The sequence below is a fragment of the Chelonia mydas genome, chromosome 5 (genome assembly GCF_015237465.2).
Source record: "Chelonia mydas isolate rCheMyd1 chromosome 5, rCheMyd1.pri.v2, whole genome shotgun sequence".
Classification (NCBI taxonomy): Eukaryota; Metazoa; Chordata; order Testudines; family Cheloniidae; genus Chelonia; species Chelonia mydas.
The window spans coordinates 93,332,091-93,344,963 of record NC_051245.2 but is presented as its reverse complement, the minus strand read 5'-3'; the positions used below and the strand labels follow the sequence as shown (position 1 = coordinate 93,344,963).

The window sequence follows — 12,873 nt, the reverse complement described above, 5'->3', positions numbered from 1 at the left end:
CTGAAGCATGAAGTTTAATATCCCTTGCAAAAAATTTTGGACTCTACCATCCAGCCCCAGGGCTGTGTCTTTATAAAAGTGGCAGGGAAACCTTTACCTATGTATTTAATGGGCCTCATCACTGTTGTTTTTGAGCACCTCAAAGTCTACTCTCCTCCTTTAAATCCTTTCTTAAAATATTGCTCTTCCAAACAAGAATCTGAAGCCCAGTTCTCACCTCCTGGGAGTATTTGTAATCCCATTTTAAATAAATATAAGGATACATTAATTAAATTAAATGCATGGAACTACCCAGACTAGTGTCACACTTCACTACTGACTCACAGTACTTTTTATTGCCTCTCTTCCCTTTTGCATTTGTATGTTGTCTACTTAGGCCTCGATCCTGCAGAGACTCATGCATATGTTGAACTTTACGCACTGTGAGTAATCCTGTGGAATTTAAAGCTGACTTCTCATTGCAGTGAATCGTCAGCGGGACTACGCACAATGCCTAAGGTTAAGCAGGCGTGTAAGTCTTTGCAGGACTGGGACCTTGGAGAAGGGAGCAGGTCTTTTTATGTGTATGAAATGCAGAGGGTTGGTGGGTGCTATACAGATAGTCAATCATAATAAACATCAAGAATAAAGAGAGAGTGATTTACAGATTTTAAGGCTAGAGATGACCATTATGATCATCTAGTCTGACCTTCTGCATAACACAAGCCATAGAATTTCACCTAGTAATTCCTGAAGTGGAGAGACTGCTTCCTCCCTGTTTCCATAAGTGAATGCTATTGTGATCAGTAACATGGCTGAATTACAGCAATTGCCATTTTAGGAAAAAACAGCCACCCTTATGATGCGTGTCTCCTCATCCACCTCACGAGAATGAAAGATTTTTTTTTTCTTTTTAATAAAATAAATTGTGGGTGAAGGGAAATGTCTTAGTGACTGGAGAGATTTTTCTACAATGCTCTACTTGAGTTTGAAAGCACAAACTCTCTCTTCAGACTTCAGCAAATACTTTTAGCGGGTTGTGGACTGATTCTTGTGTGGAACTTGTAACTGTTTGCCTCTAACATGCTGAGGACTAAGCAGCTGCAGTTGAGACAGCAGGCATTTCAGTCTGGGTCTGCAGCATCCCAGGGAAGGGCATCAGCAGCTGCTGTCTCCTGGGGTTTGAATCTTGGCCCAGACTCTCAGTATCCAACCGGATTAGTCAAGGTAACAAATTGATGACAGAAAGCTTTGATGACCCACAGGGCACTGTAACCACAGTAGGGAAAGTATGTAAACAACTAAATGCCCAGTTGCTGGTCATAGATTGTAAAATCACTGATATGGAGCTGACATCTGGTGAATACAGCATTGCAGTTGTGGGATTACCTATGCAAAGTACTTTGCTTAAGGCCAAGAAGTGCTAGATCATAAAATGAGGGGATGCAGGACTCCCCGAGATTCCTCATACAATTAACTAGGAAGAATTTATGCACATATATTTATAGCCTGTTGTACTAGGGATCCATATACTGACATCTCTTTGGTTCCATGCATATACCCCTACCGTGCCACAAACAAAATAAATGGGTGGCCAGATACTTCCTCTGTAGTTTCACTACCCTGAACCTCTGTGTATGAAAGAAACAGGAGTCTGCCAGTTGCAAGACAAGTTGAAGACACAGGTCTAAATTCTGCTCTCATTTACACTGGTATAAATCGAAAGTAATCCCAGTGAAGACAATGGAGTTAAAAAAAAAAAAAAAGGACCCTGCTGATAGCCTTGAGTGGGGAAGCCTTTAAGTCTTGAAGGCAATGAAATTATTTGTTATTTACTGTAGCATAATTGAGAGAAGAATCTGGCTCTTAACCCTTAAAGACTCCTCCTCTATAAGAGTCTATCCTGATTACACACAACTTTACTTAAAAACTGAGGGGTTCAACTAAGTCACAGAATAATTGTTCAATCTGAGTCATAATTATGCTCTGTTGTTTTTTGCATCTCGAGGATGCTACTCTGTTCGTAGCTCAATTGACTGCTGGTGATGATAGGTCGGATTTAGATGCAGCAGCTCCTTTCAGAAAAATACTAGTAATGGTCTGAACAGGGAGGAAATCAAGTGCTGTTGTTTTTCTGTTTGTGGTGTTGCAGGCAGGGGTGCTGGAACAATTTGTATAGTGGGGGTGCTGAGAGGCACTGAACCAGGCGGTAAACCCTCTGTATGATGGAAACCACTTCAAGCTGGGGGGTGCAGTAGCACCTCTAATTCCAGCACCTGTGGTTGCAGGGTTTCTTTTTTGCTGTATTGTGTTTTGGTTACCTTATTAGGGTATGCTTCAAATATGATCCACCATTAAGCCTTATATTGTATGGGTCATATTTTATCCCGAGCTGAGACAATCTTTCCTATGAATTAGGCATGAACCCCTCATTTGTGTTCCAGGGGACGGAACTGCAGGGAGTTGTGCTTTAATGGTCAGGTTCACCATTTCCTTACGCAGCAGCCTGTGTAAGGCCAGGCATTGGTTAGCCTTTGAACTGTGCAAGCTCACCAGGACTAGATAATACTTAATCCTGCCATGAGTGCAGGGGACTGGACTAGATGACCTCTCCAGGTCCCTTCCAGTCCTATGATTCTACGACTTTCATTTTAAACAGGCTTGTGGATCTTGGAGGCTCCGCCAGATTAGGATTTCAGTAGCAGAGTGAGGCAGACTGGAGACAGCTCAGGGCAGCCGTTGCCTTCTCCAGCTATTTGCTGCCAGAACAAGTTGCCATTAGGAGTTACCTTTGTTGTTAAAAATTAAAACAAAGTTGGGTTCACTTGGTCAAATTCGTATGTCCCTCCTCACTGGCAATTGCCATTCGTAGTGACTGACTCAGAAGCAGCTGGAGTCGGGAAACGTCCTAAACTTTTTGCGGCAGTGACTGCAAGGGTCCCATCTAGGGAAGGTGAGGGAGAGGGGGTATCTGCCCCCTCCCCCCAAGTTTTGTGCCACATTTGGGTGAAGTTTGCATCAGGAGGGAAGATGCTGCCCTCCTTCCCCCACTGCCCTGCTCCACTGCAGTCTGCAGCCGCTGCACTGCCCCTGCCTCCTCACCACGGAGCTACCACTGGCCATGCTGCTTGGGACTGGGAGCCTGCCTCCTGATCTGTGTGCAGAACTGGCAGCAGGCTGATGTTGGGGAGTCCCCTTCCTCCTGCCCATCGTGTACTCAGGTGGGCAGAGCATGCCCCTCGCCCCAGCTCCTGCCCCACGGATCTGCCCCCACTGTGCCAACTAGAGACTGAGCACATGGCCGGCCCAGCAATAGCAGCAGCACCCCTTTGGATACAGCCCCTCCCTGCACCCTGAGCTATACCCCTCCCGGTACACAGCCCCTAGCTATCCCCTGAGCTACATCCCTGCCTGCACACAGCCCCTAGCTACCTGTCTCCCTGCACCCTGAGCTATACCCCTCCTGTACACAGCCCCTAGATATCCCCTGCCTGCACCCTGAGTGGTTTTCAAACTTTTTGTGCTGAGGCACCCCCCGCCCCCTTGAGTTATAATTTTTGGTTGTGTCCCTCCTTTTATCTGCAAAAAACCTAGAGTTTCAAGGTTTCTAAGTAACCCTTGGAATCATGATTAAAGTTGTCCCTCTCCCCCCCCCCCCCCCCCGCCAAAATCTGAAATGGTGCCCCTGTGTGACAGTCTTTTTGTTCTGTGTCTATGCAGCACCAAGGACAATGGGGCCCTGGTCCAAGACTGGGACTCCTAGGTGCTACGCAATACAAATAATAATATTTGAAAAATGAACTGAGAGTTAAAGGCAGGAAAGGCTGCTCTCCCCTACAAGTAGGACTGGCACTCACTGGTGATGTGATTTAATGATTTTAGAGCCAAGGAGTGCTTCACTGAGCATTCTACCTAAGGCAGTTTTTCCCCATAGCATTCAAGTCACCCCCTTTAATATTCTAAATGATCTCTTAATTAAAGACAGCTTATCTATCAGTACGTAATTATACGTATTAACGCAAAAGACTGTCACATTGTTCACACATATCACTCACAGGAAAAGATTTTCCATGACATAGTTGTAATCAGCTCGACTGCTGTCTGGCAGGAAACATGCAGCAAACACAATGATGGCATTTAGACCATCACCATAGTATCCTGTGGAACAAACAAAAAGGCATTTGTCTCTCAGTAAAGGCTCTTAACAAGATCATCTTAAAAAGAAAATAATTATGGGAGGCCTGGAATATGGTGATTTTTTTAATCTAATTTTTTAAGCCTAATGGAGATCAAGTAAATCCTTTTGTTTAAGCCCAGTATTTAAAATCCCAGCTACCTCTGCCGCCAGCAGAGATGGAAACTTGGTATAGTCACAAGGGGGGCATGAGTTGGCTCCCATAGAAGGGAACAATAGCTAAGGACAAACACTGATTGCTGTAGTTAATCTAAAGAAATGAAAATCACCAGAGCTTCTGACATATCAGCTTGGTGACGAGACGGCTGGGAGAAATTTAGTTGTGGGGTAGAGGTGGTTAGAAGACGATCCTGGTAAGGGCAACCCTGACTGAACTTTTCCCTGGACAGGAGTCACGCAAAAATATTCCTACAGAAATGCAGAGGTGGTTTTTTGAATTTAGTAATGAACACCTGGATAAACAGGTTAGATGTAGGCGCAAAAGAGGAATTCTCTCTGTGCAGCGGCTTATCAAGGAAGATCAGAGAGGACTAGCTTTTTAGACATGTAAGAATAAGAGCATTCTTTTGTCTCTAGAACTAAGATGAAAATGCCTTTCATAATTTAGCTAATAAGAAGGTAAGTGAGAGAGAACTGTATTAGGCAAACTGTTCCTTATGTGTTAATTCCCTTTTCTCTCTGTTTTCAATCTTGTTTTAAGGAAATCTGCTGCTGGGTGGGTATTTCAAGTAGACCACTCCTCAAGGGAGCAAAGTTTTCAACATCTAAGGAACAGGAGGCAAAAGGATTTCTGGAGATTAATTCCCACCCAGTCTCAGTCAAAAGGGCATGGGCAAAGGTGTCCTCTCCCAGCAAGGAGTTTGCCCAAGTGCTGACCAACCGAGGTGGTGGTGGGGCTGGTCACACATGCATACACCATCTCTCATTCAAGGATCTCAAATGTTTTATAAAGGACAGAAAATATAATTATCCTCACGTTACAAATGGGCACACTGATACAGAGAGAGGATCAGTGACTGAGAAGAAAAATGACAGGTTTCAGAGTAGCAGCCGTGTTAGTCTGTATCTGCAAAAAGAAAAGGAGGACTTGTGGCACCTTAGAGACGAACAAATTTATTTGAGCATAAGCTTTCGTGAGCTACAGCTCACTTCATTGGATGCACGTGAGCTGTAGCTCACGAAAGCTTATGCTCAAATAAATTTGTTCGTCTCTAAGGTGCCACAAGTCCTCCTTTTCTTTTTGAAAAGAAAAAGGTTCACATCAAGCCTGTGACCTGGATCAGTCTCCTGTCTCTTAGTGCCATGGTTTATCCATTGAACCACATTGCTTCAAATCCTCACTTTGGAAAGTAGTCTGCAGAAGGATTTCAGTTTTGTTCTCCTGAATTTTTACAATTGAAACATGTCATATTTGATAAAATATAATTTAGCTGAATAAGACGATTGGCAGAATTAGCATATATTTACATTTGCAATTATCCAATTAACAATGCTAATCACAGAAGTTTTCAAAGTCACACAGCAGCTTGCATTATTTCAAACCAACAATTAAATGTGCTTTTTCCTGAACTTGGAATAAGCAGGAGAAAAAAGGACAGCCAACTCTCATGTTTGTAAGATCTTCATATTCAGAGGCCTTCAAATGAAGGAATAACCCAGTCTTCTAAACAGGAATTAGAGAACATTGAACCCCCCTGTTTTATTCTTCCTTTTTTTCAGACTTAAGTACCAATCGCAAAAGGGAGAGCAGCAACTGATACAGCCTTCAACTGAGACAAGGTGGGTGAGATAATGTCTTCTCTTGGACCAGTTTCTGTTGGTGAAAGAGACAACATAGCCTTCAGCTAACCAATAACATGAGCTGTATTAAATCAGATTAGCTGTATTAAATAATGGGCTATATTAAGTCCATACATTCAAGAACAAGGCAGTATTTTTCTCCTCTTCTTTGAAAGTTGGGATGGGATTTACTTGCTTACATAAATTAGGAAATGTCTAGGGATTCCCTATACAACTAACATAATGAAATCAAGAGCCAATCCTTTCAACCTGCCCAGGAGCTTGGCATTACCAGGTCACGGTGGCAGATGTGTCCAGTATTTTATACAGCTCTGCTAAGGGCATTATCTTGCAGTTCCGCATAAACCCAAAAAGATAATGTGCACCTAACCACATAGTTTGATCTGTGGAATCTTTTTTTCTATCACATATTCTTTTTATGCTCTCTTATGGACAAGCAATGTTCATGCGAGACAGTGGTGCTTTTTAATCCTTCATCAGAAGACGCTAACAAGAGTTGGCACAAATTCCTTGCCCATTGTTCAGTGGAAGCAGCCAGACTGATCATAGAGGAATTTCCCCAGGGGCTGGTGTGGAAGGAAACCTCTGCCCTTGGCTGAAGAGCTGTATTTACTATCCATTCCTCTCCACTCACACTCTGGTCACCGCTCAGATTCTGAACACCACCATCCCTCTCAGGAATATGGCCAGTGAATCCATGTAGTGGTGGATCTATCTAAACTCTAGTTAATTTATTTCTCAAGCACCTTTCTTTGCTATCTAAGCAGACAGGCTCCACCAGCCCTACTCCTGCTCCTGAATATCTATGCAAAGGACTCTGATGGAGGTGGACTTTGTAGTAATGCCATACCAATTGCTCAGGCTCTCCAAATCCTGCCTCATACATATGCAATGAAACTGCATCATTTCCACATCTGCAGCTGCAGGAGGGAAGGATCTGACTCTTGATAAATAAAGGTTGTAATCCCATTAACTTCAGGGGGGTCAGGATTTCACCCAATGTTTCTAAATTGGTCAATGTAATGTTGGTGTGTATTGCTGATTCTTATGTTTCCTTTATGAGGATTAAACTGTTAAATTCTAGCAGCAATCATTTTGAAAGCAAATCATGCAGTTTCAAGGTGACGGGCTAGAAGACTTAGTAGAGGTTTCCAGCTCAGATTTGTGTGGTTCTTTACAAAACTTTGCATTGGAACGAGTACATTTGTCACACTTTCCTGTCTGAAGAATAAGAAGATGCCAGACAAAAATTCACCAAATAGCATGCAGCTTGCTGTTGTGGGTGAACATGTCATGCACATATTGCTGATAAAACCATCAGCCATGTCAAAGGCAAGGTGCTCACTATCTCTTAGTACACAACAGCCCGGAGAGAAGGAAGACGGCAGAAGCAAAATAAGGGGTCAGTTTAACAGGTTATTACGCTGAAGAAAATGGTCACCACTTCCAAAATGAGTGCTAGAGGCGAGGCAGGGCCACTTCTCTTGGAAACAGTATTACCATAAACTACTGTCACAACAGACAGCTTCATTTCTACTTTTGGCAGCTTGCCAGATTCAGTTAGTGTCACTTAATTTAACTGGATCTTTCAGGCAAAAATAGGATGGACGAGAAAGTTGAAAGCATGTGTCAAACAGGTCTGAGGCAATGCACCTTGTTATAGAGCTGCACACTACTCACCTTTTTTTCATTAAGGTTAAGTCATCATTTCTGTTACATTTGCTCAGCAGAGTTGCACTGATGTAAACCTGGCATAATGCCATGAAGAATCAGACCCAGAGCACCTAAATGGTGGGGAATGGGTTAGACCACTTGGCTTTCACTCCTGGAGAACTGAATTTAAATCCTAATTAGTTCATACATAAAACTGAATTGAGTGGTCTGGTCCCCAGTGGAAAACTGTCCATGATTACAAAGCCATCACAGGATAAGGCGGAATTCCGCACAGAAGGCAGTTCCTGCTCAAAAGCTAAGTTAGCAGTAATTTTAACAGTAGGATTGTGTGACAAAGAGCCTGTTCCTCCTCCCACTGAAATCACATGACAGTCATATCATTGACTCATTTTCATTTTAATAGAAACTACTGTAAATGCATATGTAAGGGCACTAATCTGGAAAGTTGTGTAAATGTTTTCACAGTATATGCATGTAGAGTGTTTATTCGGCACATACATTTAAAATGTAAATAAATACCACTAGCAATGTTGCAATTCTTTCTGTTTTTCTTCCTTAATTATACCATCCATTTATGAAATACCTTCACGGTCTTTAATAGTGGTGTTATGGTTGAAAACTGGTTTTTCTGGACGTTAAAATGACTTTTCTAACTTATGATTAATCCTTTTGTGCGCTGAGTGATGTGAGTCTCTGCAGGCTTTAATATAGGTCACACTAGATGATCATGATGGTGCCTTCTGGCCTTCAAGTCTATGAGTGATTGATGTAATTGTAATTCTATTAACTTCAAGGGAGCTATACTGGTTTATACTAGCTAAGGAGCTGACCCTGAAAATGTAGTAGAAATGATAGCTTAAATTTCAATAACACTGCTAGTGAGCAACACTACAACAGTGGAAAAACTCATAAGACCTCAGTGGTTATACTGTGTTAACAACCATTCAAAGTTAATAAACAGCACTCCCATTAATCTGCTCATATGCATAGTGTATCCAAAGGGATCATGAACCTGATATGTCAATGGAAAGACATTTTTATTTATTTTTAATGTTCTTATTTTAAGTATCTATGGTAACAAGTCCAATGGGGTAAATAACTTGGGCTGGCTTAGTTACTGTATCAACACTGGTGGTGCTTTTAGGTTGTTAGTGACCAGAAGGATTGAGGAAGACCTGACCAGACCTCAAGTAGAGTCTGTGTGGCTTGATAACTTGTCTCTCTCAGCAGAAGAAGTTGATCCAATAAAAGATGTTACCTCACCCACTTTGCCTCTCCAATACTACAAGTACACAGCTTAAATTAGGTCACTTTCCTAGTTATATTTGATGGATTTGTCTAATAATTACCAAGTATGCAAGGAACACAAAATAAAATATTTGCTGGGATTGCTGGTGAAAGGCTGACGGCTGATGCTCATGAATGGCAGAAAATAACTTTAACAATATTCCCGGTTAATCAAGGGCACATATGCTGAAGCCACAGGGAAGCACTGCATATATTACGGGCAGTTTTTCCTTTAACCGCACCTCCTACTTGGAACTGTATACCTTGCTCTGGAAAATGGTTGCAGTCATGCACAGAATAAAAGTAGTTTAATGACTCATGGAAGAGCATACTTCATGAGGCAAAAATGATTACAGCTATAGCCTACGGAGTAGATTTTTCAGTACAGCTGGCTATACAAAAACCAAAGCATTCACTCTTTACTGAAAGGGAATTTTATGCTATGAGTATCATGCTGCTAATAAGGCATTTACATTAGTTTGTTTACTGTTTGAGATGCTTAGGTGTTTAAAGTACCTGTCACTGGAGATTTTTAAGCGCAGTTGGACAAACACCTGTCAGGAATGGTCTAGATAATACTTAGTCCTGCCATGAGTGCAGGGGACTGGACTAGATGACCTCTTGAGGTCCCTTCCAGTCTTATGAGTCTATGATCGTCTCACTTCTACCTTTCCCAGGTTGAATCAAACATTAGGCCTGACTCAGGTAGATCTCCCTTTACACCAGTTTTACACTGGCTGAAGTCAATTTACTTCATTGGAGTTACTTCTGATTTTCCCCAGTGTAAGTTAGAACAGAATCAGGCCTATTGCCTCTGCCAGAAATAATTCAGCACAACAAGGAATACTGTTGAGCGATATAACCCAAACCCCATATCCAGTCTTTCCAAGTGAACTTCCAAACTCTGAGGGTTAAATTCACCCCAAATTCACCCATGGAACAGAAATATGAAAATGATATCTCCTTGAACCAGTTGACCTCCCTATATCTCCAGAAAGATTCACCCTGCAGGGAGGGTAGGTGGTATTTCTATACAATTATTCTCCTATGGGGTTTCTGCCACAGATGAGGCTTTAAGTTCCACCGGGGATCCCAGCTGGCAAAGGCTGCTCAGGAGATGTGCTGAGTCAGGGCATCCTATGGTTAAACTGGCCATGTCCCTTTTCTGACAATACCACTCATTTTTAGGTCTATGCTCGTGGCCCGCTGGCCCTTTGATGGACAGGAGTTTGCAGCTGCTTTTTTGCCATCACAGTCTCCTTCTCAGTGAACTTTCGGATCCGCACCTGGGTCTTCAGCAACAGCAGCCCAGGCATGAATCTGGCCCCCTAGTATTTACTGTAATGTGAGGGTCTGAGCCAACATGTTGTTTATACGGGTGGCTGAAGAACGAACTCAGTTTTCCCACTGGCTGACGAAGCATGATTTTTCACATCACTCTAAAAATGCTTTTAGGAGTTCCCTACCTCCATGGGAAATAACTTTTTTGTAAGGCTCAATGACTTTCATATCAATCCTCTGCTCCTGTTCTCCAATCACTACCGTTCTCCATAACCTGTTGTCTTGTCGCTCTTCCTCAGCAGTATACTCCGGAATGGATTCAGACTCTTCTTGGAAAACATCCCTAACAGCTGCTTGGTCTTCTGAAAACAATAAAACAGCATATATTACTATAGCATCTTCATAATTAGTGGTCCAAATTTGTAGTAATTCAATGAACTCAACTTTCCCTTTAAAGCCATTAGTTAGTCTGGATTTACAGTGCTATAAATGAGAACAGAATTTGACCCTGTAACAGCCACTTGGTCAGATCTGCCTCCCTTTTCGCCATTTTGAACATGATAGTAAACAATCACAGAGCAGAATTGCCTTTACATTTTTCAGGTAACAAAATGCAATATAACACTCTGATTAGCAACTTGCAGTGGCTATTGAACTGCTGCTCTTCAATGATATATGGGCTGCTGGTGTAATAACTGTACCAAAAAGTAAAGTACAAAGTTAAAATGGAAAAATTAATCCCTTGGTCATACCAGTGCTTGCCAGGGTTGGGGGGCGGGGAGGAGGAGAGAGGAAGTAATTAACAATAGGGCTGCATTGTTCTCAACTTTCTTTCCCTTTTATCAAGTGTTCCTCCTATTTTTTGGTGGACGTCAAAGAGGTCTGAAATGGAGAAATACCTGATTAAACCAAACAACATTCTGAGTACTACTCCACATCCAAAACCATCAGACTCAGATGACGATGATAGTGCATTGCACTGCCACTGCTCCACATGGCTGTCTGCTCGAATATATTAAACAAAATTTTCAGGGTGTGGATTTTATTCTCTGTAATCCCTTTCATCTAAGGATGAAGTCTTTGTCCCCTGCTAAAAGGATCAAATAGAAGCACGGATGGAGGAACTACAAACTCCCTTCCTTCATACTTTGCATCCCTTCCTTCATACTTTGCATCCAGGAAGGGAGCAGCTATGCAGCCTGACCACCACTATGGGCATACCTCACAGGGTTGTGATGCACTGGTCCATAAAATTCAGAGCGCAGCAGCCACACTCAGATCCAAAGTCCACAGAGGACTATGGAGTCCCTCAGCACAGCCCCTCTGTTTCCTTGTCCCCCCAGCCCATGCAGGGTGTCACTGTATTTCTACTACATTTTGAGAGTTGCATAGTGTCAAAAGATGCTGCAGAATTTAGTTCTAAGTCAGGAGTAGATAGATTAACAGAGTAGCAAGGGACCAGAGTTGGTTTCTGATACTCCCGCGAGTATGACAAGTAATTAGCAAAACATATATATCCATTCTGCATTGAAAAGCATGGCTGCTAATGTATGTCTAATTGTATCTCAGGTTGCCAGATTTAGTGGCTGGCTACATAAAAATTAACATATGGTACTAACTTCATTTGTAGTTGGAATTACTTAATTTCTTTCCCTAGCTAGTGAGTACAACGTAGGATTTTTGAGTGAATCTGTTCCTCTTTTCCATCTATTTTTTATTAATCTTCCTGGAGCATTTAGCATTGTGAACACACACCACGAATAAGCAGGCAGTCTGAGCAAACATCTCCTGGTCAGAAAGAGAGGAAACAGCCCAGAAGACACATATGGCAGAAAAGCAGAGAATTTGTTTCAATGCGTGACACACATAAATAGCATGCTCAGTCTTAGGTGAAAAGACTAAATATATCTAGCAAGGAGATTTGGGGGGAAATGGAAGCAAGGTTTTAAAGCCTAACAAAAAAAGCCAAGAATCTAATTAGTTTGGCTGAATCACCAAATATAGTTACAGTTTGTATTTATGGTGACATATCTGTTCTGTTTAATGCAGCATTCCTAACTGAGCTAATGAAGGCATACTATTCTAATACAAACAGCGTCCACATTAGCCATGCATATTCATGTACAGAACCACTGTAGTTTTGCCCTGTGTCCATGCTAGCATGGGCTCCTGCATTGTTGCATTGCAGTTCTTGTCACAACTTCCCAGGAGCAGTAGTTTCTGCGCATGGCGGTTTGAAAGGCCACAAGTGTACTGTGGGGCAGTAGGGGGAACATTATCTGAAACACTTAAGTCTGAACTGTTTAGTGATGTCTGTACTGGTTCTAAACCAGTGCAGGCTGAAACAGCTCCAACTGAACTCATACTGGGTACTTGAGACAGAACTTGTGGACTTGGCTATAGATGTAAATCAAATAATTTGATTCAGACCCTATTTTCTCACTAGACACAGCTTTGTAAAGACACAAATCCCCTAGGAAGATTTTCTTCCTACTCAGCCAGTCTGATTTCTGATTTAAAAGGGTGTTTTTTTCATGTGAGGTACATGGAGCACTTAAATCAACCTGAGGCTGTTTTTTGCTAATCTGAGTAAAGGAATAAATTCCCTGAGCAGAGTTCTGCCAGTTCACATAGACATTTCAGGTCCAATCCAGGAC

The 12,873-nt window shown here is 42.2% G+C and overlaps 1 protein-coding gene across 9 annotated transcripts in view; it reads right to left on the bottom strand.

Annotated features, from left to right (window-relative positions):
• Positions 1–12,873, bottom strand: part of PRUNE2 (prune homolog 2 with BCH domain) — a 185,647-nt gene that overhangs the window by 15,213 nt on the left and 157,561 nt on the right. For 6 of the 9 annotated variants that reach the window (XM_027827905.3, XM_037901818.2, XM_043547213.1 and 3 more), the window contains exons 12-13: positions 10,402–10,578; positions 4,035–4,137 (exon numbers count right to left, since the gene is read on the bottom strand). In XM_027827905.3, the coding sequence (XP_027683706.3) occupies positions 4,035–4,137; positions 10,402–10,578 (280 nt within the window). The remainder of the gene's footprint in view (positions 1–4,034; positions 4,138–10,401; positions 10,579–12,873) is intronic. The other 3 variants (XM_043547211.1, XM_043547212.1, XM_043547216.1) reach the window with 1 other exon arrangement.